General features: G+C 43.0%; 1 protein-coding gene across 1 annotated transcript; it reads left to right on the top strand.

The window, feature by feature from the left end:
* The first annotated feature begins 275 nt into the window (after positions 1-275).
* Positions 276-24,174, top strand: GOT2 (glutamic-oxaloacetic transaminase 2). Its single transcript, XM_060650630.3, has 10 exons — positions 276-479; positions 11,881-12,037; positions 13,680-13,808; positions 14,802-14,861; positions 15,661-15,822; positions 16,047-16,151; positions 17,249-17,399; positions 17,841-18,006; positions 22,193-22,343; positions 22,957-24,174. Exons 1-10 carry the CDS (start codon positions 391-393, stop codon positions 23,077-23,079), a joined length of 1,293 nt encoding a protein of 430 aa, XP_060506613.3. The 5' UTR covers positions 276-390; the 3' UTR covers positions 23,080-24,174.
* Positions 24,175-24,962: the final 788 nt, after the last annotated feature.

Raw genomic sequence — 24,962 nt, 5'->3', positions numbered from 1 at the left:
ACTAAATTTTCTCATGTTTCAAACTGGCATAAAAGCAACTACCTCCACTGTCCGGTCCACGGTGATTAAACGAAAAAGGTATTCAAGCTCTTTGAACCTTAATATACGGTGTCGTCACCATTCTCCGGAACCACGTGGCCGGAGTCGGCTTGGAGGGGCGTGGTGCAGACTCGGGGGCCGCCCCGCCCACCCACCGCCCAGCCTTGGCCTCGCCGCTGCGCTCCGGCCGCCAGGGTGCGCTGTAACGCGGCTCAGACCGGCGGGCGGCCGCTCTAGCCGCCCCCGGGAAGTCGCTGTCCTTACCTTCAGAAGCAGCCCGCGCCTCCGTGTGTGCGCCCGTTGGCCCTCCGCTCCGTCCTGCAGCTACCCACTGCCTTCTCGCCGCCAACCATGGCCCTGCTGCACACCGGCCGCGTCCTGTCCGGGGTCGCCACCGCTTTCCACCCGGGCCTCGCTGCCGCGGCTTCTGCCAGAGCCAGGTAAGCAGGACAGACGGAGACGGAGCTGGGGACAACAGGCCTGCCCAGCCGGGCTGCGGGCGCCCCCGGACATATCCCCCCTCCCCGCAGACGCAAGCACCACACACATGCTTTCTCTGACACCCCTTCGGCCTCACTGGGCGCTGAAAATTGAGCGCCGGCGCCTCAAAGTAACCCTCTCCTTTGCCCCCAGGACTGCAGGAGAACGTGTCAGCGCGTTCCCCGGGGTTAGGCAGTGTGGCCCTCTACGGCACCCGGACTTCCATTCAAGGGTGGGGGGTCACGGGACGCGGATTCGGCGCGGTGGGGGTGGGGCGGCGAGGGGAGAGCAAGCGGGGCTGAGGTGCCGGGCCCGGCCGGCCTGGCGCCCATTGGCTGCGCCGCCGAGGCTGCCTCGCACCGGTTGGCTGCGGCGCGGAGGGGCGCGGGTGCCCTTGATGGGCTGCCCTGGGGCACGGCGGGGCTCACCTATCGTGTCCGCCTTCGGGCCTAAGCAGGGTTGGCAGGGCCGCGGCGTACTGCCGGTCGTGGGCCTGGGAGTAGGAAGTACTCGAGAGGAAGGTACCCCGCCGAGGCCCTGGCTTTCCAGCCCAGCTTTCTTTTCTGCATCCCCTGACCTTGGCGGGCGGCATCCTCCCATCCGCGTTAGCGCCTATGTCGCCGGTGACCCCTTTGCTTGGAAAAGAACAGAGGTGTAGTTCACCTCCGTTTTGTTTGCCCTTAGGGGGTCTGATTGTAGAGAAGTCACCGTTCTTCCTCTCCACCTCGCTCTGCTCTCATTCAGTAAATACTTCGTCAGCTATGAGCCAGGTACTAGACCCGATGCTAATGATGGAGGCTGCGGTGAACACGCCTGACGGGGAAACAGGTGCCACTCAAAAAATTATAAATATGTCATTAAGCCCTGCGTGCTAAGTATTGCCATTAAAAAGCACGGAGTTTAAAGCGAATTAGTAATTCCTTCCTAGTGGAGACCTGAGCCAGGCGATTGATTCACTCAAGAAGGCGATTTGGGACCGGATCCTTAAGTACCACCTAATGAATCTAGTCTCCAGCCCACCTCCAGCTAGATATTGACTACAAGGAGCAAAGCCTTGGCCTCTTTTATGTGTCTTGGCCTTTCCTTTGATTGTATGCGCGTTGTCTTCAAGTCAGCAGAAGTGTGTCCTTACGGAGCCTCGCACTCTTGGCAGTACAATTTTGTCTGGGCTTTCACTGCTCCTTCTCTCCCAGATTTGGCTCCTCCTTGGCCCTATGTCAAGGTGTGCTCTTTAAGCCATGCTACCTAGTGAGCCAGAATTAGGGAGTGGTTATCATTCACGTAGCCAGTTTGGAAAGGGGTGCCTAAAACGATGGGCAAGAGAAAGTCTTTCAACATTGTAGTAACCTTAAATTAATTATTGTTTTATAAATTTGGCTGCGTGTCCTAAAGCTTACTTAAAGTGCTTGGTGAAAATCCCTATGGGTGTGACCTTTTAGTCATTCTTTGAGTTTGAGTGGCTGACTCATTTTTCTTTTCAGTCTTCTCACAATTAGAATGTACATTCCACGGGGGCAGAGACCTTACCTACTTTGTTCCCTGATATAAAGCCTTAAAATAGTTGAGTGCCTGTAGTTGAGGAGGTGCTGTTCAGGTTTAAGCAATGATACTTAATTGGGTAATAGAGCCTATAATGATCTGTTCTTAATTCTGATTATTTAATTTTTTGTGAAATAACTGAAGGAGTATCACGAGACCCTTTGGAAAGGCAGTGTGTGGTAGTTGTATAATAACCAGTAGCTAGAAGATCAAAATTGTACTATCTTTCCCATTTTTAACTCTGTGATCTTGAGCAAATTAGTTAACTTCTATTCTTATTTTAAAATAAGAATGTGGGGGCACCTAGGTGGCTTAGTTGGTTAAGTGACCAACTCTTGATTGTGATCTCACAGTTGTGAGATCGAGCACCACAATTCAAAATAAAATAAGAATGTGAAGGAAAACATTTTTTTAACTATTCTTAAACTATATATTTTAAACTATTTTCATTTTAGTTTTTTTAATATTTATTTTTGAAGGAGAGAGAGACAGACTGTTAGTGGGGAAGGGGCAGAGAGAGAGGGAGACACAGAATCCGAAGCAGGCTCCAGGCTCTGAGCTGTCAGCACAGAGCCTGATGTGGGGCTTGAACTCACGGACCGCTAGATCATGACCTGAGCTGAAGTCGGCCGCTCAACCGACTGAGCCACCCAGGTGTCCCTAAGCTATTTTAATTTTAAATTTTTTTTTAACGTTTATTTTTGAGACAGAGAGAGCCAGAGCATGAACGGGGGTGGGTCAGAGAGAGGGAGACACGGAATCTGAAACAGGCTCCAGGCTCTGAGCTGTCAGCATAGAGCCCGACGTGGGGCTCGAACTCATGGACCGCTAGATCATGACCTGAGCTGAAGTCGGCCGCTTAACTGACTGAGCCACCCAGGCGCCCCTAAGCTATTTTAATTTTAAAGCGCCAGGTAGGTTCCCAGGAAAATTACAAGACATTTGATTTAGAAAAGCTTATCTGAATAGTTTGTACCTAACATCTTTTGGTTTGTTAGCCAACATTGCTCAATGGCTGAGGTTTTTTGCACTTGTCCAAAGTACATTTGTAGGAATCACTTTGTAGGCCACAGGTTATCAGCATCAGTTTTGTCCCTAGCACTCTTGTTTTCAGCTAGTACTGTCCCTTAAAACATCATGGTTCTTACATTGTGGGTATAGAGTCTTTACAGTTTTAAGGAAGGGAATGATGAAGGGCATAGAGGTTCTGAACATGATTACTAATGTAGAACTAATCAAATTGGGTATCCATGCTCCTGTATTTAGATTAAGATTCAATATGGTGTAGTTGCTTTTAGAATTCTTAAAAGATACACTCCAGAGGTGTCTGGGTGCCTCATATATACTGTTATGTGCTCAGAAAAAGAAAGATTCCACTCTTGATCAGATCCCTGCCAGAAGACTTGAGGCTTTGGTTTCTCAGAGAATCTCTGTACTCAATAAACTTTGTAAAGAACTTGATGAATAAGTGCTTTTCACATCATTTAATAAGAATGGCACCTCTGTCCTTGTGGCTTGGGGCAGCAGTCCTGTCATTGTTGATTAAAGGCCTTAGAGACCAAGACATCTGTTTTGAAATGACAGTTGCTTCCTGCAGGTTTTCTATAATAGGTCTTTGACATTCAAAGTATTCCTTTCACTCACCAGTTAATGGCAGGGATATATACAGGCAGGTGGCTGCAAGCTTTCAGGGTCTAAACTGTGGGTAGGAAATAAAGGAAGTTTTCTTCAGGCCCAGGTCAGAAGTTGTTTCAAGGTATCTGTTTCTTACTATTGCTTAGGTACCGGAACAACTAAGCAGCCTACAACAAGGAAAAAGAACAGAGGGGTTTTGAGTCCTGGCAGTAAAGCTAATGAGGGAGATGGATGGTAATGATAATGTCTCTCAAAACTGTAGGAAAACTAGTAGTAATTGAAAAGCAAGAGGCACCTGGGTAACTCAGTCAGTTAAGCATCTGACTCCTGGTTTTGGCTCGGGTCATGACCACATGGTTTGAGAGTTCAAGCCATGCATCAGGCTCCAAGGTGGCATGGAGCCTGCTTGGGATTCTCTGTCTCCTAGCTCTGCCCCTCGGGCATGTTCTCTGTCTCTCAAATAAATAAACATTTTAAACAAATAACTGAAAAGCAAGAAAGACCTGTATTTGGTCATAAAATTATGACCATTTCCTTCTTGAATTATCTACATACTTGCCTTGCCAGGCTCCATACTGGCACGGTAGAATAGAAGCATAGAAGGAATGATTTAGTAGCAATGATACCAGTGAGCAGCAAGCACTCATCCTATTCCAGGCTCTGAGTGTTTTATATTTAATAACTCCTTTCATCCTTATAACAACTCTGTAAGGTGGGTACTGTTATGTGCTCATGTATAAGGAAGGTTGAGATGTAATTGGCTTGCCTGTGCGCACACAGTCTTGTAGGCAGCTGAGCTGTTATTTGAATCCGTGCAGTTTGCCGAGTACTGACATTATCCGAGGCAGGCTAATAAAAGTCTGGGAAATCCAAAAATGGAATAATCTACCCTTTGATAACAGAATTAACTATATGTCACAATTACAGCTATTAATACAGAGGCAGTTTCAACTTGTCAGGAGAGCATAAATTTAACTCTGTAATGCTGTGCTGAGCCATCCAGGGTGCCTCGTGGAGGAATGAAATGAACGAGTGCTGACTGGCCACTGACTAGTTCAAGAGAATCATTTTCAGAAAAGAAATTCTGAATAATTCACTGAGCTTGTCAGCGTGGTGACCGTAGAGAACTTTCACTGTGCTGTGCTGAAACATTTGGTTGAGATTGGATAAGTGATTACTAAAGGAACTTGAGCTATTTCACCTGGGTAATTTGGAACCTTGCTTCCCTAGCTTTCACCTTTCCCTGCAGCACTCCCCCTGCCACCCCTCTGCCCCCAGCTCTTTTTCACCCTTAGCCTTTCTTATGCCTCTGCTGGGAACGCCTTTTTCCTCGCCTTTTTCCTCCTCTCATCGGTAGCACTTAGCTCATGTGTCACCTCTTCCTGCAAGCCTTCTAAGCCTATACTACCTCCCCCTTTCCCAGGTTATTAGGTCCTCTCCTCGGTCTCTTAAAACTAATATTCTGTGCTCTGAGCCTGTCTCTATCGCTGAAGGTCATCCTCCGACCCCAGCCTGCCTACAGGTCACCCCACTGGGCTAATGTGGTAGATAGTCAGGGGTTGTTTTACTCTCACTGATATTCCTAGCTCTTAGCACATAGCACATTCTCAATGATTGATTTAGACAATCATAAAGACTTTTCTGTAATCTGAATCTGTAAAGAGCTTTTTGCTAATTTATCCTGAAGAAAAGGGGTAATCTTTTTTTCAGAGCAGTAATTTACCATGAGGTAAAACCTCAGTTTTGATACATTAATGCATCCTGCTGCTGAGAGTGTGTGTTAGAAACATAGATGGTGCTTCTTGGGTGCACTCTTAGAAATCTCACAGTAGTGGGGCACTGGGTGGCTCATTTGGTTGAGCGTCCAACTTCAGCTCGGGTCATGATTTCATGGTTTGTGAGTTCAAGCCCCACGTCAACTCGCTACTGTCAGCCTGCGTGGGATCCTCTGCCCCTCCCCCACTTACACTCTCAAAAATAAATAAAATAGTTTTTAAAAAATCTCTCAGTAGCTAAAAAATAAAAATAAAAAATCTCTCAGTAGGTTTAGATGAAAGATAGCCTGGAAGTTTTATGTTTTCTATGTTTAGGATTCAGTTTGAGAAGGCCAGATCAAAAAAATTGTTAGGTGATATTTGGTCACTTGATTAAAATAGGATTTTGAGTATCTGAGAATTAATCATTGTTTACCTATTTAATTAAAATGAGAAAATATTGAATTAAACATACACCATGATTGTAAAGAACCTTAGTTCCTTCATATATGAGGAACTGTGTTTTGTTTTTGGACATAAGAATCAACATAAAGCATAAAGAAGTATTCTGGTAAAACACAGAATCTCCACTGTATAGGCATATAACACAGAAGGTAGAAAATAACCTTTTATATTATAAAGTCATTAATCACTGAACCAAGGAAGAATAAGCAGACTTTTAAAAAATGTTAACACATTTCTTAGCTTCTTTTCAGACTTAGTTTTTATGAATCAAGACAAAATTCACTTTGCAAGTTTTGTCCCTATATGCTCTTTCATATTTGGAACAAGCTGATACTCTAGTATAAGAGATTCTTAGTTTTAATTTCTGATACAGTAAATATTGGTAGTTATACCCCACATAAATAAAAGCTATTTCAGACCCTCAACAAGTTTTAAGAGGAAAAACAGATCCAAAGACCAAAATGTGTAAAGATCACAGCTTTAGAACAACATGACTTTTTTTTTCTTTGAAAGACTAAAACATACACAAAGTTGTACTTCTCTTGTCACAGTTGATCTGAGTATAGTCTCAACCACTCATTAAAAATAACTTTTAGGGGTGCCTGGGTGACTCAGTCAGTTGAGCATCCGACTTTGGCTCAGGGCAAGATCTCGCGGTCCATGAGTTCGAGCCCCACATTGGGCTCTGTGCTGACAACTCAGAGCCTGGAGCCTGCTTCAGATTCTGTGTCTCCCTCTCTCTGCCCCTCCCCCACTCATGCTGTGTGTGTCTCTGTCTCTTTCTGTCAAAAATAAATATTAATTTTTTTTTTTTTAATAACTTTTAGAGGCACCTGGGTAGCTCATTCGGTTAAGCGTCTGACTTTGGCTCAGGTCATGATTTCGCAGTCCATGAGTTCGAGCCCCATGTCAGACTCTGTGCTGACAGCTCAGAGCCTGGAGCCTGCTTTGGATTCTGTGTACCCCCCTCTCTCTGCCCCTCCCCCACTCATGCTCTGTCTCACTCTGTCTCTCAAAAATAAATGTTTAAGAAAAAAAATTTTTTTTGAATAACTTTTAGCCAGGATGCCTGGGTAGTTGGATCAGTTAAGCCTCCAACTCTTGATTTCCACTCAGGTCATGATCTCACAGTGGTGAGATCGAGCCCCATGTCTGGCTCACTGCAGAGCCTGCTTCAGATTCTCTATCCCTCTCTCTCCCCCACTCTTTCTCTCAAAATAAGTAAACTTTACAAAAATAACTTTTAGCCAAAGTACCTTCCATTTCACGGACAAAACTGAGGGGGCGGGCATTGATGCCAGTCCTGCGCAAGCATTTTAGCAGACTAGTGGGTGCACATAGTTCAGCTTCTGTAGCCACACACATATCCCTTTTATACTTTCTTTTATATATTTTCTCTCTTTTTTTTTTAATGTTTGTTTATTTTTAAGAGAGAGGGACAGAGCATGAGCGAGGAACGGGCAGAGAGAGGGGGAGACACAGAATCTGAAGCACACTCCAGTCTCTGAGTTGTCGGCACAGAGCCAGACATGGGGCTGGCACTCAAGAACTGAGATCATGACCTGAGCTGAAGTCGAATGCTTAACCAACTGAGCCACCCAGGCACCCCTACGCTTTCTTGAAATGGCAACAACATGCTTACTAAAATGACCCAAAGCTATAGCCTTCTAGCCTATGTAAAAATAAGAAGTAAAAATATATGAAATTTGAATTATGTTTAGTAATAAATGTGTCTATATCCTCTCTTAGAAATTGTCTAAGAATCCAGTGATTAACCCTTTAACTCATAATTAAATTAGTCCACGATTTTAAGTTACTTAAAGGTCTTGAGAATTGTCTTCAAGCTAACACATTACAAAATACATTATTTTTCTTTTAAATACCCATAACTCCGGTCTAATGAGAAAAATATCAAATCCAATAGAGGGGTACCCTGCAATATGCCTGACCAGTACTCCCCAAAATTGTCAAGGTGATAAAAAAAAGCAAGGCATGTCTGAAACTGTCATCACCAAGAGAAGCCTCAGGAGACATGACAAGTAAATGTAATATGGTATCCTGGGTGGAACTTTATAACAGAAATAGGACATTAGGTAAAAACTAAAGAAATCTAAATAAATTGTGGGCTTAATGTGTCGGTTCATTAATTGTAACAAAAGTACTCTACAAATATAAAATGTTAGTAGTAAGAGGAAACTGTTGGGGGGCAAGTTGTGGGAACTCTGTACTAGCTGCTCAATTTTCTGTAAATCTAAAACCATTCTAAGAAATTTAACCTACTAATAAAAGTTAATAAAAAAGATACATAATTTTTTATTTTTTTAGTTTAAGTATAATTAACATACAGCATTATTATATTAGTTTCAGTTATGCAACATAAGGGTACAGCAATTCTATGCATTACTCAGTGTTCATCAATCTAAGTGGGCTCTTAATTAATCCCTTTTACCTGTTTTTACCCATTCCCCACCCACCACCCCTCTGGAAACCATCAGTTCTCTATATTTGAGAGTCTGGTTTTTTGTTGGTCTCCATTTATTTTGTTTCATAAATTCCACATATGTGTTAAATGATACAGTATTTGTCTTTCTGTGACTGGCTTATTTCACTTAGCATTATGCCCTCTAGATCCATCTGTGTTGTTGTAAATGACAAGACTTCATTCTTTTTTATAGCTGAGTCATATTCCATTGTGTATGTATACTATATCTTCTCATTCATCTGTGGATGGGCACTTGGGCTGCTTCTATCTTAGCTGTTATGATGATGCTGCAATAAACATAGGGGTGCATATATCTTTCGAATTAGTGTTTTTGTTTTCTTTGGGTAAATACTTCATAGTGGAATTACTGGAGCATATGGCAGTTCTATTTGTTGTTTTTTTTTAATTTTTTTTTTTTAACGTTTATTTATTTTTGAGACAGAGAGAGACAGAGCATGAACAGGGGAGGGTGAGAGAGAGAGGGAGACACAGAATCTGAGGCAGGCTCCAGGCTCTGAGCTGTCAGCACAGAGCCCGACACAGGGGCTTGAACTCACGAACCGCGAGATCATGACCTGAGCCGAAGTCGGATGCTTAACCGACTGAGCCATCCAGGTGTCCCTATGTGTTTGTTTTTTTAACTTTTGTTGTTGTTTTCTTCTTTAAGTACTCTCAACACCCAACATGGGGATCAAACTCACGACCCTCAGATCAAGAGTCACGTACTCTACCCACTGAGCCAGCCATGTGTCCTCTATTTTTCACTTTTTGAGGTATCTCCATAGTCTTTTCCCCAGTGGCTGCACCAGTTTGCATTCCCACCAACAGTGCATGAAGGTTCCTTTTCCTCCACATCCTAGCTGACACTTATTTCTTGTGTCTTTGATTTTAGCCATTCTGACAGGTATGAGGTGAAAATATGTCAGAATAATTAGTTGAACACAAATTCAGATTTTTCATAATTTCAAACATTATATTAGGAATGCTTTGTGTATAGTATGAGTAAACCAATGTAAGTTTAGGAAAAACAAAGCCACATAGAATAAAATGTATGCTGTGTCTAAATAAAAGACCTAGCTTTTTTTTTTTTTCCCTAAGCCTCACACCCCACATGGAGCCCCATAAGGGGCTTGAACTCACAACCCTGAGATAAAGACTTCAGCTGAGATCAAAAGTCAGACACTTAACTGAGTAAGCCACTCAGGCACCCTAGAAGACATAGCTACTTTTATTATATCAGTTAAACTAGTCTCAAAGGTTTATCTCATTTATGTGAACTTGAATTTTTTAAACATTTCTGAGTTAGTTTCTTTAAGAAAAAACTTTTGTCTAGCACATTTAAAGTAATAGGAATTCAGTCCCTATAACACAATCAGAACAGAGTACCTTTGAGATTTTTATAATCCAATTTATCAGTACCCTCCAGAGCTGGAAAACATTTCACATTCAGACACTCAGAGGCAAAACAAAAAAGCCTTTCTGAATTACAGACACATAGAGATCTTATAGCTCTTTAGGTCTAAAACTTCAGCTCTTTAGGTCTGAAACACACAGAGAATAAACACAAATAAAAACCTCACAATTCTGATTAAAAAAAAGAAACAAAATCACACAAACAATAAACCATATTATGTGTCATCTCTCACCCAACAGAGAATAGATCTTTGCTGTCCATTTACAGAAATTACTGAATGGTCAGATCATAAAACCAGATTCATAGTCATTGCTGCCAATGAGGACTAGCTTATTGGCCATACATGGAACAGAAACAAAACCCCAAATCACTAGGGGGTGGAGAACAAGCCAGAGAAACAAGCCTCAGAAATTTAAAGCTCTGTTGCCTTGGAGTGCCAGGGTGGCTTAGTAGATTGAGTGTCAGACTCTTAATTTCAGCTCAGGTCATGATCTAGAGTTCATGGGATCAAGCCCTGCATCGGGCTCTGTGCTGTGTGGAGCCTGCTTCTGATTCATTCATTCTCTCTCTCTCTCTCTCTCTCTCTCTCTCTCTCTCTCTGCCCCTACTCTGCTCACTCGCATTCTCTCTAAATAAATAAACTTTTAAAAGAAAAGCTTTAAAGTTCTATTGCCAAAAAAAAGGTTCTGTTGCCTCTTGAGATTACCTCAGGGCACTGAGGACAGATGTATACTTCCCTGGCAATACAGTTCACCTGGCCCTGGTGGATGACCTCCCCCCCCCCCCACCCCAAGACTATTAAGGGATAATTTTTTTTACAAGATAATTTTTTAAGGTAAAATCGTGACTCTTGTATAAATAAAGAATAATGAACATGGTCCAGGATTTTTTAACTTTGTAAGTAGTGAAGGAATCAGTAGGATGTTACAAGCAGTTCTTGTTGATTTTTAATTCCTAAATACCTCAAAATTCTGTCTTCCTCTCAAGCCCTACTGCCCCATCCTCATTCAGGCCCTCCTTTAACTCTCTGGCCATGTAATGAGCCAGTGCAGTGAGTGATCCTTCTGCTTCTACTCTGACCACTCTGCATTCAGTGCCCCACCTTGCTCGAAGATGGGCTCTAAAAAGGCAAGGCTGGGGCGCCTGGGTGGCCCAGTCGGTTGGGCGGCTGACTTCGGCTCAAGTCATGATCTTGTGGTCCGTGAGTTCTAGCCCCGCGTCGGGCTCCGTGCTGACAGCTCAGAGCCTGGAACCTGCTTCATATTCTGTGTCTCCCTCTCTCTGACCCTCCCTTGTTCATGCTCTGTCTCTCCCTGTCTCAAAAATGAATAAACGTTAAAAAAAAAAAAAAAAAAAAAAAAAAAGGCAAGGCTATCCATGCCACTCCCCTTACCTGATCAACAACCCTAACCCTCCTCACACCCAAAGAAAACAAAACTTTAATGACTCCACATGTTCTCATTATATCCAAGATGAGACACACAGGAACCTGTATTTTTTTTTTAATGTTTTTATTTATTTTTGAGAGCAAGATCTAGTGAGGGATGGGCAGAGAGAGAGGGAGACACAGAATCCAAAGCAGGCTCCAGGCTCTGGGTTCTCAGCACAGAGTCCGATGCGGGGCTCGAACTCAAAAATGGTGAGATCACGACCTGAGCTGAAGTCGGACACTTACCCGACTGAGCCAGCCAGGTACCCCAGGAACCTGTATTTTTAACAAGTTCTCCAAAAGATACCCCTTAATAATTTTGAGAACAAGATAAAACCCAAGCCCCTTTGAGGGGACAGTATCACATAATACTCTTGCCCTTGTTTGCTTCTTTTGTGTCATCTTTTGCCACTCTGTTTCTCATAGCCCTCTTTGCCTGGGAATTCAGGACAGGTGTGGGCTACTTTAAAAGCCTACACATGCACCCTGTCCTCCCCATCCACCTTCTCCTCCTTGCATTTGTGTTAAAGTCTTTGGTCTTCTGCATTCTTCTGCAAAGAGATGGATTTTCAGCAGATCTGAGAAGTCTCTGGCCATGGAAATCTAGCTACTATGACTGATTTCATTTTATTTCCCATTTCAGCTCCTGGTGGACCCATGTGGAGATGGGGCCCCCAGATCCCATCCTGGGAGTCACAGAAGCCTTTAAGAGAGACACCAACAGCAAAAAGATGAATCTGGGAGTTGGTGCCTACCGGGACGATAATGGAAAGCCCTATGTGCTTCCTAGTGTCCGGAAGGTGAGTTTGCCGTTCATCTCCTGCCTTCTCAGGGTGGTTAAACTGGAGAGAGCTCCTAGAGAGTGGCAGAAAGAGCGCCACACTGGGAGTCGGGAGACCTGGGTTCTAGTTCTGGCACTAACTGCTTGAATGACTCAGGTTGTCTGCTGTGGTCTCCTTGGCTGTAAAAGTGACAGATTGGAACTGTGTGGTCTTTTTCAAGATTGAACTTACATGATTTTCTACTGAAGCAGGCATCGTCTCGTATTTAATCCTGAGGGTGCACATAAGGACGAAGAATTAAACATTGCCTTTTGGTGATAAGAATAGCCCTTTGTGGATGAGAGTTACTGTGGTTATTTTCCATTTCCTCTCATGTTGATTGCCTTAATAAAGCTCTCACACAGGCATGCTCTGTCCTTTCTTCCTACTGCACTGTAGAATAATTTGTTTTATTTTTGTTGTATTTTTATTAGTAGTTTTTCTATTGGTTATCATTATAACTTTAAATAATCCTCTTACAACAGTTTTTTTGAAAGAAAGTATGAGTGTCCCTTCCCTCTGCACCTCCTCTGTTGATATATGAATGCTTCTTTGTCACTTCTCAAAGTGGGGTGGTGATGCATCATTCCCCCATACAGGCACAGTGAGTGAACGTTTCAGAAGAATACTTCCAGGTGAGGGTAAGGAACTCTCTAACCATCTGAGCTTCACACTATACAGCAGGCTGGCCCAGCCCTCATGAGCCACTGAAATAATAGAACATGGCCTGAATGAACCACTGGAAGAAGAAATTTCTTCCAAAAGTGTGGGAGTGTGGGTTAGGTGTCTTCTCTATGACTCTCTGAGTACAAAAAAAGGGCTCAATTGTGAGGAGAAGACCCATTGAAAACTGCTGGCTGCTGGGTCTCAGGTCATGCAGAAATTGCTCTGGTCTCAGCAAGTCAGTTTAAAGTACTCAGCAAGTATTAGCTATTTTGCAGGCTGGAACACCACCACAAGCTCTTGTACATCCTTCAAGTTGTTCCCCCATTCAGCTGAGATTCAGGAAGGTTACTAATTTGCTGAGACTCACACAGCTAAAGGGACAGCCACGCCTCCGTCTCCAAAGCATGAAGATATGTGGCTGTTACTGTTAACGCTTTGAAGTTCTGAGACTGGCGTATGCCTTGAAATACTAATTTTTTATGTATTTAGTTTGATTTTATCATCTCATATCTACTTATGTGTTTTAAGTGTTGCTCGTAAACCTTGTTCTTGTGCATTCCAAGAATGCCATTTTATATTAAATATTGACCAAGAGAACACTATACCCATTCATATAAAAACCTAAACCATATAAAAAATATATATATGATTTTAAAAATTAGAAATATTTCTGTTCTACAATATAAAATATTAAGTATTCTACTTTTTTTATAGTTTGTATTTATTTATTTTTGTGTTTTCAAGATTTTCTTTAGATTCCAGTTAACATGCAATGTAATATTAGTTTCAGATGTAGTACTTAACCCTTTTCCTTGGACAGTACTTCCAAAATAAAAACAAGGCTTTACTTCCTTTATATTGAATATATATGTTTAAGTTATAAAACATTAAATATTAATCACAGTAATTCCAGGTAAGGAGAAGAAACTAAGCGGGTGTATTTTCTCTTGTCTAGGCAGAGGCCCAGATTGCTGCAAAAAATTTGGACAAAGAATACCTGCCCATTGCAGGACTTGCTGAATTTTGTAAGGCATCTGCAGAACTAGCCCTGGGTGAGAACAATGAAGTGTTGAAAAGTAGCCGGGTAAGCAGAGCAGACTCTGGCATCCTACAGTCTGTGTTTAAATTTAACAGTTTAAACAAATGTGAACTAATTTAAACAAATAGAGATATATCACTTTGTGTGATGGTTGTTTGCAGTAACCACACTATTGCTAATATCTCTCCTTTAGAAAGTAAGTTGGCACTTGTTAAATAAACGATTTCATATAACACCAATCCCAAAAATGCAGCAGTAGTCCTGAAAATGGAATAGTAATTTGATTGAAGATTTGACACTGCTCTGTGTATGCTTATGTTTGTCTTGTACTGAATATGCTTTAGAAACCTAAAAAATGAAAGGACAAACTACAGGACGCCTGGGTGGCTCAGTCGGTTAAGTGAGTGTCTGACTTCATCTCAGGTCATGATCTCACAGTTCGTGAGTTTGAGCCCCGCATCAGGCTCTGTGCTGACAGTGCAGAGCATGCTTGGGATTCTCTCTCTCCTTCTCCCCCTGCCCCTCCTCACTCAAAATAAATAAACTTTTAAAAAATAATAAAATGTAGCAATATTATTATAATGTATTGATTTGCTTTTCAAGGAGCTTTGATGTTCAGAGACACATTGAATTTTGTATAATTCTAGAACATTTTAATGTAGTGACCGTGGTATATGTATAAATTAGCCCTTATTCATGGGGAGCGAGTTTGGGTCCTGAAAGTTTCTCATATACCATATGATACTAATAGCAAGCCCTAAGGAATTAGCTTCTCCATCAGCAAAGGTGTTGGAAACTGAAGAGGTGGCTGTTTTGAGAACTCCAAGGAGAATCAATCTGTCTCTTAGCAAATGGGGAAATGAAACAATTAGTGCTGTTTTCTGGTTTGCAAATGCCCATTTGGAACATTGTCTTCAACTTCTGAAAAATGAAGGGCAATGACTACAGAGTACTGCCTCTGTGGGCTTGGCCTCAGTTCTGTGTCTGTGGGCCTCTAGCGAGTGTTGGACCTCCCTGACCGTGGTGTCTCTCCTTCAGTATGTCACCGTGCAGACCATTTCTGGAACCGGGGCCTTGAGGATTGGAGCCAGTTTTCTGGTGAGTCTGGAAACTCCTTCAGGAAAGAGCTGTAAGACAGTCTGTAAGCTGAGGAGGAGGGTGTTTTCCTATTGCATGTGTGTTTGCTGACTTCTTTCCACATAATTGGAAGATTTCCTATTCTCTGATAAATGGAGTCAGGGGTAAGGAATATGAAAGTACTTTAACTAATTTGGATTTAAGTTTAAAAAAAAAAGTACTTAAAAACTACAAGGAAGATATAATAATAATAAGGCACCTGGGTGGCTCAGTCAGTTAAGCATTTGACTCTTGGTTTTGCCTCTGGTCATGTTTTCACGGTTAGTGGGTTCGAGTCCTGCATCAGGCTCTCTGCTGATAGTGTGGAGCCTGCTTGGGATTCTCTCACCCTTCGTCTCTCTCTGCCCCTTCCCCGTGAACATGTTCTCTCTCTCTCTCTCTCTCTCTCTCTCTCTCTCTCAAATAATTAAAATTTAGAAATTATAATAACAATAAATATAATTTATTGAGCACATATCTGTTACTAGCAGCTTTTGTTTTAACTCAGTTAATCTTTATGAAGGAGGTTCATTTAATGCTATTTTACAAATGAAGAAAGTGAGGCCCAGAGAGGTCCCTAACTACACAGCCAGTTTCCTTGTCAGAGCCTGGATTCCAACCCAGGCAGTCTTGATGCTGAGTCATACCATCTCTCAGTCATTACTGTCTCTCAGTCATTGAGATAAACTCAAGAGAAAAATAGAGAAAAATGTCTTCCTCCATAAAATATGTCATTTTATTTTTCCTTCATTTTTCCATTCCCTTTCATCCCATTTTTTAGCAAAGATTTTTTAAGTTCAGCCGAGATGTTTATCTGCCCAAACCATCCTGGGGAAATCACACACCCATCTTCAGGGACGCTGGCATGCAGCTACACGGTTATCGATACTATGACCCCAAGACATGTGGCTTTGACTTCACAGGCGCTATAGAGGACATTTCGGTAAGTGTGGCTTGCCCTGAAGGGCAAGAGGGGTGAAGGAACAAGCTTCCTTGTGGAGATTTGATGCCTCACATCTCAGTCTCAATATCTGACTTGAAATACTGGGGATGAGCTAATTCTCAGAGCTCATATTATCTTCATTGATCAAAAATAGTGACCCTACAGCATTTCAGGTAAATTGTCTTGTTGAGGGCTGCAAAATCATCTGTTGGTTGTCTTTTTAGAAAATGCCACAGCAAAGTGTTCTTCTCCTGCATGCCTGTGCCCACAATCCCACGGGAGTGGACCCTCGCCCTGAGCAGTGGAAGGAAATAGCAACAGTGGTAAAGGTAAGGAGACTGAACTGACTGGTGACAGTTCTGTGTTCAGTAACTAGTCTTAGATGTTTGCCTTGGCAAAGTCTTAACAATGAGAATTAATTACCCTTGAGCCCACATTGTTAAGTTGTCAGGAAAGAACGTCTCATTTGCATAATTAGCAGTTCTTAATTGATGATACGTGAGCAGCTTGCAAATAATTTTTGTTCCTCAGCCTGGATGTGGGGAATTCTGATAAATCTTGTCATTGACCAGCCTGTACAGTGGGTACCCACTGGTCCCGGGATGTCTGTCGTTTGCCCTGGTCCTTGTTACTTGTTCATCTTTTGTACACTGTTTCATGTCCCCTCCTATCCTTGCCTGTTTGCTCAGCATTGCCATTACCATTCACAGCATCAGCTGTCAGAGAAGGCCCTAGTCAAAATTTTAATGGAGGAGGGGCACATTGGTGGCTCAGTGGGTAGACTGTGTAACTCATGATCTCAGAATCTAGAGCTTGAGCCCCACATTGGGGATAGAGTTTACTTAAAAAAAAATTCCAAGGGAGGAAAATATTTCTCTTGCCTTATGTCCGCATTTTCACTTCTTTTGGTTTCCCTTTCTTTACATTCTGTCAAACCTAAGGTATAAATAAAATGAGATTGGGGTGGGGGAGGGGGGGGCAGAGAAAGAACATTCAGAGAGCACTTTGAAGATGAGATGGTTCTCATGAGGCCTTCCCATGATTTCTGGGTATAAGGTGAGGCTGCCAGAGTTACATTAGCCCCAGAAAAGGCTGATGCTGGTCCTGTGTCGACTGGACCACAATAATTACCCAGACTCCTGTGGGCCTGAAAAGAGCTTCCTGTTGGATCAAGCAGCTTTCTGGGAAGACTGAAATTAAGAGTCTCTTTTCTTAATGTCTTTTTGAGGGACCATATCCACCAAAGTAAAAACATATATAATGATAACCTTAACTCAAGGAAAATTAAACATCTCCAAATTGCCAGTTGGAGAGAAAACTGTGTTGACTCTATGTGAGGCAGACGTCGTCCCAATAAGCACAGGCAGCCAGGTGGGTTGTCTTGAGAAGGACTCCCTAAAGCTTTGCTCTTCTCTTTCCTTCCCAGAAAAACAACCTCTTTGCATTCTTTGACATGGCCTACCAGGGCTTTGCCAGCGGTGATGGTAACAAGGACGCCTGGGCTGTACGCCACTTCATCGAACAGGGCATTAACGTTTGTCTCTGCCAATCCTATGCCAAGAACATGGGCTTGTACGGTAAGCAGAAGGCCCCAGTCTGTGATGTCTGTCCCAGTGAGATTGGAGAAGCGCTGGAAAAGGACACCACAGAGTGTCTGTGCCTGTCCATGCGTGTGTGTTACCCAGAGAGGAAAGACCAGTAACATGGATCTAACTGATCTTAGTCACATCATCTTTTGTGTCTCTGAATTCCTCCAGCAGAGAAAACTATTGTTTCTCTAAACAAGAAGTAACCGTTCCATGAGCCAAGAAGTTGGATATATTAAGAGACCTTTGAGTTCTCAGACTTTCTTTCTGTTGTCTCTAAAGTCACCATACTGGATGTTGAAAGGTTTTTATTTATAACATATTTTTGTGACGTTGCTGATGGAAGCATAACATGTAGCAAATTGAATCATGATTTGCTTCAGCATTTTAGATTGGAAAACTAGAAGACAGGATCCCTTTTTGTCTTCTCAGGTGAGCGTGTGGGAGCCTTCACTGTGGTCTGCAAAGATGCCGATGAAGCCAAAAGGGTGGAGTCACAGTTGAAAATCTTGATCCGTCCCATGTATTCCAACCCTCCAATCAACGGGGCCCGGATCGCCTCGACCATCCTAACCAGCCCTGACCTGCGAAAACAGTGGTAAGAGCACACCGCCACTCCCCAGCCATCTGTCTGTCCCACCACTGATCTTTCAAAGCTCCTTTATAATCAGCGACTACTGACATACAAATATCACGCAGCCTCCATATATGGAAGAGGCAGAAGGGAGAGAGCACTTTCAAATAAATACATTGGAGACAAATGATTGAGAAATGGCAGGGTTTTTTATTCCATTATCTCCATGCTAAGTAAAACCTGCCTTCTCCTCAAATTGAGTTCAAATTGAAGTACCTTACATAGGAAAACTTTTTTAAGAACACCATATTTTTGGTTCTTAATCCTAGTAATAACTACCACCGAATCAGTATTTCTGCTTATTTTCAGTTTTTATTTTTCCTACCATCTGAATCTCTTGGCCCCTGTGCTCTTAGTGTTACTCGATCTCTTTAACCACAGTCCACATAAGACAGATATTTTGTATCATGACTCTGAACACATTACCTGTAAACATATATATAACTGGGGCGCCTGGGTGGCGCAGTCGGTTAAGCGTCTGACTTCAGCCAGGTCACGATCTCGCAGTCGGTGAGTTCGAGCCCCGCGTCAGGCTCTGGGCTGATGGCTCAGAGCCTGGAGCCTGTTTCCGATTCTGTGTGCCCCTCCCCCGTTCATGCTCTGTCTCTCTCTGTCCCAAAAATAAATAAAAAACGTTGAAAAAAAATTTAAAAAAAAAAAAAAACCATATATATAACTGACATGGTTGTCCAAACTTAATATTAGGCTTCATGTGTTATACTTAAATTTTTTTTAATGTTTATTTATTTTTACGAGGGAGAGAGAGCATGAGCAAGAGAGGGTCAGAGATGGGGGCACCTTGGTGGCTCAGTCGGTTGGGCATCCGACTTCGGCTCAGGTCATGATCTCGCAGTTTGTGGGTTCAAGCCCTGCATCAGGCTCTGTGCTGACAGCTCGGAGCCTAGCGCCTGCTTTGGATTCTGTGTCTCCCTCTCTCTCCTTTTGTCTCTCTCTCTCTGTCTCAAAAATAAACATTAAAAAAATCAAAAAAAGAAAAAAGGGTCAGAGAGAGAGGGAGACACAGAACCCAAAGCATGCTCCAGGCTCTGAGTTGTCAGCACAGAGCCTGGTGCGGGGCTCAAACCCACAAACTGAGATCATGACCCAAGCCAAAGTTGAACACCAAACCAACTGAGTCACCCAGGCGCCCCTTCGTGTGTTATATTTTAATATTTTCTTTTTTTTTTATTTAAATATTTCCTGAATGCCAGTTGCATCCATCTACCTTGAATTTATGACCTACTCATGAGTCATGACACACAATTTAGAAAAACTTTATCACCTACTAATGGGTCCTGACACAATTTAGAAAACCTTGCTCTAGATCAGAGGTTGGCAAACTTCTGTGGATCAAATCTCGTTTGTTCCCTGTTCTTGTAAGGTTTTATTGGAACACAGCCACACCCATTTTTGATGAATTACGTGTGGCTGCTTTTATGCCATATAGCAGAATTTAGTAGTTGTGACAGAGAGCAAATGGCCCACAAAACCTAACAAATTTATAATTTAACCCTTCATAAAAAGTTTTCCATGCTAACTGTACTGGAACTTTAAAAAAATAAAAAAATTTAAAAAGTAAAAAATAAAAAGTTTGCTAACCCCCTGCTGTATATAATTCAAAGTTAATTAACCAAGGGGCATCTGGGTGGCTCAGTCAATTAAGTGTCCGACTCATGATTTCGGCCCAGGTCATGATCTCACAGTTTGTGGGTACAAGCCCCACATTGGGCTCTGTGCTGAAAGTGTGGAGCCTGCTTGGAATTGTCTTTCTCCCTCTGCCCCTTCCCTGCTCGTGTTTTCTCTCCCCACCCCACCAAATAAATAAACAAACTTAAAAAAAAAAAAAAAAAGCCAAGATGCCCATGAACGATGTGATTTGTTATAACAAGAGTTTGTCCTGTGTAGCCAGTTAATTGGGGGAATAGATTCCTGAGTAGCTTCCTGAAGAAAAAAGCTAAATCTGTTGTCTGCTGTCTGCAAGGAACTGTATCTGCAACCCCCCAACTTTTCACATGACAGCTACTCTTTCTACCTTAAATTAATCCTGTGAAACATTGAAGTAAGTCTGGTTCAGGGTAGTTCTTTCAGTTCAGTAGTCCATGGAAGGCTTACCAAAATATTAACTACTTTTTAAATTCTACTTTTTTCCATTATAGCATTAACGTGTAAGTACATTTCAGAAAGTTTAGGAGAGGGAAAAAATTAACTGTAAATATAGTCACTATAACCCAGCTTTTTTCTTCACTATTTTTCATCATTGTAACATACTATATATTTTACTCCTATATATGCGTGTTGTAGGATTAGTTTCGATTTGTCTCTTAGAATTATACTAAGCTTTTTTTTTTTTAATGTGTGCACATCAGTACACATCGAAAGTCTGTAGTGTACAAAGATGACAAAGGTAGTATGCTGGATGAGTAAGACATTTCTACCTGTAGAGTTTATAATCCAGTGAGAAAGGTACATGTATGGCATTGATAAAAGAGACAAGGAATAAAGGCGGATGAAAGGAGCAGCCATCGATTCTAGGGGGAAATGAGGGAGGACCTAATGAAGACAGCAGCATGCAGGCTGTGCCTTGAAGAGAAAAGGCGGCTTTTTTTCCCCCAAAGGAGATGAAGAGTAAATGAAAACTGGACAGATGTACATGAAGAAAGCCACACATTACACGATGTGCATCAAAAGTCCCAAGTGGTTTTTTGTGGCAGAGACACTGAGTGGGAGGAGGATGGAGAAGGCAGCAAAGCTGGGAAGGTGGGAGCAGATAGATCATGGAGCACCTTCACTGGTATCTTGAGAAGTCAGACATTCATTCTATGGGTAGCAGGGAGCACGGAAGGGCTTCACCAAAGTTGCTCTGGATCTGGCCGTGGTCACACTCCCTGCCTTTAGCACCCCGGCCTCAAAGTAAATGGAGCTGGAGAGATGGAACCATAGGAAATGTAAACCCAGTGCCATCCCTAGAAGGGCCAGGGCTCCAGCTCCAGCCAGTAATCACTCTGCTAGTGCCGAGTTGCCAACTTGCCAACTTTTCCAAGGGAGGACAAATCCATGTTTTTAGGAGCAAGTGCCCAATTGTAAATGTTTAACGAGTCACAAATGACTAGGACTCTCATTTGACTTGTAATTGGCGATTGTGATCTGTTCTGTGTATGGCCTCATCATAGGTGGTTAAAGAATGTGAACACATAAGAACTGGGGGTAAACTATAAATGTTCCCACAGTCGTCTAGTTGCTGAGAACAGATAAGAATTTCCTCTAGAGCCATAGGAATAGAATGGGAAGAGGAGATTCTGAGGAAAGCAGTGATTATGTACAGAACCGAGTGAGCCATGTGGATCAGGACTCCTTTCAGCCACCCAGATAGAATTACATCTCTTCCTGGGGCCTTCAACACAGCACTGTTCTATGGGTTCTTACCTTCTCTTGCCTCGTTCCATAGTTGGTTGCTCCCAGGTTTGTTCCCAGTGTCAAGTTGTAAGATTTACAGGCAAGGACTATGTCTCAAGCCTCCCTTTCTCCCTACCACCTAGCACATGGCTTGGCACATTGTAGCCTCCCAGTGCACTGTCTTAACTGCAAACGCAGGAGTGTTTCTTCCATCCATGTTAAAAATAAAGTCATAGTTTACTATTTAAAACACAACTTTTGCCCCCACATAAAGTATGGAGAACTTTAGCCTTCCTAGGTTTGAGTCGTTCTTTCATTTTTCTTAATAACTCAATTATGTTAATCATTTTAGCTGCCTAATCAAAATAGTGTTCCTTTTTTTTTTTTTTTTCAACGTTTTTTATTTATTTTTGGGACAGAGAGAGACAGAGCATGAACGGGGGAGGGGCAGAGAGAGAGGGAGACACAGAATCGGAAACAGGCTCCAGGCTCCGAGCCATCGGCCCAGAGCCTGACGCGGGGCTCGAACTCACGGACCGCGAGATCGTGACCTGGCTGAAGTCGGAGGCTTAACCGACTGCGCCACCCAGGCGCCCCTCAAAATAGTGTTCTAATAGAAAACAGAAGGCTATAACTAGCATATAACTCAGGATAGGACAAAGAATTGAGGCACACTAGGGGAATACTCATGTCAGCTGTGGCTTGTCTGTCCGTGCTTGTCCGGAATTGAGCTGCATCTTGGTGGGTTTTTGCACAGGTTGCAGGAAGTAAAAGGCATGGCTGACCGCATCATTAGCATGAGGACTCAGCTGGTCTCCAACCTCAAGAAGGAGGGCTCCTCCCACAACTGGCAGCACATCACTGACCAGATTGGCATGTTTTGTTTCACAGGACTAAAGCCTGAACAGGTGAGTGGACTCCAGTTTCTCCTCAGCTGACCAACTGATGAGTCTTTGCAAAATGATGGAATTCCTCATAGATCACTTAGCTGTTCAGATTACTGTTAAAACAGTCGTTTGAAGCCCTTTTAGGTAAAGGAAGAGTGTAGCATTCATTTTGTTTTGTTCTTAGTCATTTACCTGTCTGTGTCCCCCATGAGGTTGCACACTGCTGAGGAGCAGAGCACGTTTTGATCATTTTTGTGACCACTGCTGCTTCTCTGAAGAGTTTCCCAAACCAAAAGGAGCCTGAATATTGATAGGAGACATAGCGGTTCCATAGCTGGATTCTGGATCTATCTTTCCTACAAATGCTGAAATGAGATTTGATTTTTTTTTTTTTTTTTTTTTTTTTTTTTTTTTTTTTTTTTGCCTGTCCACACCTCGGTATTCTTCATCCTACTTTAAGATAGCATTTTGTCCTTCTCTCCCTCTGCACTAGCCTACCAAATTCTGGGAATAGGGTTTAAACGAGAAAATAGAGTTTTCTGTTATTTTCCTGTTTTAACACTTGGCCACCGTGCCACACCTGGCTGGGCAAACCCCCCTGCCTGGGAGTGCTCCTGTACTCTTTTCTCTGCAGGTGGAGAGGCTGACCAAGGAATTCTCCATCTACATGACAAAGGATGGCCGCATCTCTGTGGCAGGAGTCACCTCGGGCAACGTGGGCTACCTTGCCCACGCCATTCACCAGGTCACCAAGTAATTTCCCTGCTGAGAAAGAACAAACAGCCTTCCTGTCTACAGCCTCTGCTGTTGTGAGATTCACACAGAGGAAGGAGGAGGGTGGGTGGCGGTGAGCAGGTCATTTCTTTTCAGAGACAGTACTTAACACTCAACCATTGTGTTTCTCAGAGAAGAACATGTAGTGAAATAGGGCAGAGGCATCTGTGGCTGGTGTCTGAAACTTTGTGGCTCAAAACCAAACTCCTGCTCATGCTTTAACTCCAGCTGTTCCAAGAGTTTACATGTACAAGAAAGCCCAAAAAAACCTGTCGATCATGCCGTTGCAATGTTTCTGAAGCTTTAACTGGAACACCATATGGTGTTGGGGCACCTCTGCAGATCCAGCACGAGAGTAGCACCTACAAGAGGTGTTGTGGGAAGACCTCATTCTAACATTAGCAGTCAGTCCTGTGTCCTCCCGTGATTGAGCAAGCTTATCAACAGACCTTGTTCCAGAAATCATGTTTCATGAAAACCAGCAAGTCTGCTGCCATTGCAGCGAGGAAAATAAAAGATACTGTTTCCTGTCTTATTTAAGGGGGGAAAAAGGCCCTTCTTTTTAATACTTTCAGGCATTTTAATGTTCCTCTCTTCTCCCTTATCATTGCTGTTCTTTTCCTTACGCACAGAGATCTATAACTAGCCTAGATTTTCACCCTCTTCTCTTGCTCAATTGATCATCAACCCCATCCTATAGGATTTACTTACTTGAAGAATGAACACATTTTACCGTTCATCCCATACCCTCACCTTTCTCATCAGAGAATAGCAGAGAGTAAGTCACTGCACTTGATTTTCGTGTCCTCTTCAATGATGGTCTCCTGTCGAGGTGTCGCCTCTGCCCAGTTGGACCCCTCGCTTCATCCAGTGTGGTCGTGCAGTCTCTCATCTCGCATCATGAGCAGGCCATGCAGGGCAGACCAGGAAAGAGGATATCTGGGCTTTGGTTTTAACCTTTGTGTGCTGCCAGCTAGGCTCAGGCTTCACCCTCTGGAAAGAAAACCGCCATCTGCTCCGATCACGTAGACTTCTTGCAGCCTGGTTTCTCTGTTTAAAATAAAGATACTGTAGACCCAACCACTGTCTGCTATGTTATGTTTTTCTTTAATGGGAGGAAAGGGTGAGAGTGGCTCTGTGTCCCAGAAGTGTGCGGTCATGTTCAGCTGCCCATAAGCCAGTGGGTGTGTTAGCTGTTCCGAATGTAAACTGAAGCCACGTCTTTGTCTTGCCATTCGGCATGTCCAGTCCAGCGATGTTGAAAATGCAGGTATAATCCTTTAGATTTGGGGGGACATGTGGAATACCTCAAAGGAACCTATAGATAGAGCAGGGATGAAGAAGGGGGGTGGGTGGGCAGTGGTGACTAGGTGCCTACAGGAGCTAAGCAGGTAATATAAACAGTGATGTAAATTAAAACTGATGTGAACTAGAGATGAGATCATGACTGGTAAGCAGCCTTCGTCTCGGTATTGACTGGCAGGGAAGTGACAGCACTGCAAGAACCAAAAGTTTAGGGTTGTGGGTCTTAAGTTTTTTTAATAAAATGAAAATCCTTGTTTTTATGGGAGGCCAATTGATGCTTAAAAGTTGGTAACTAATTCAATTTTTTTTTTAATGATTTGTAAGCAAGATGCAAGCAATAGATTGCCAGTGTGGGGCCTTTAGCCTGAAGTCATGTGCTCTGTCAGCAGACTTCTCGCCCTAGTGGCATCTGCTTAGCATCAGTCCTACCCAAGGCTATTCTGTCCCCTCTGCTTCGTGCTAGGAGCCATTCAAGATGGGACGGCTACTGGCCAGACAGACAGTGGAACAGGAGTCAGGCTCAGAGGCCATCCACGGTGTTCTGACAGTTGTTGGGAGGGG

This window comes from Panthera onca, chromosome E2 (assembly GCF_046562875.1).
Source record: "Panthera onca isolate mPanOnc1 chromosome E2, mPanOnc1 haplotype 2, whole genome shotgun sequence".
In the NCBI taxonomy this organism is placed as follows: Eukaryota; Metazoa; Chordata; class Mammalia; order Carnivora; family Felidae; genus Panthera; species Panthera onca.
Note: the sequence above shows the minus strand (reverse complement) of the source record. Positions and strands in the feature narration are given on the sequence as shown.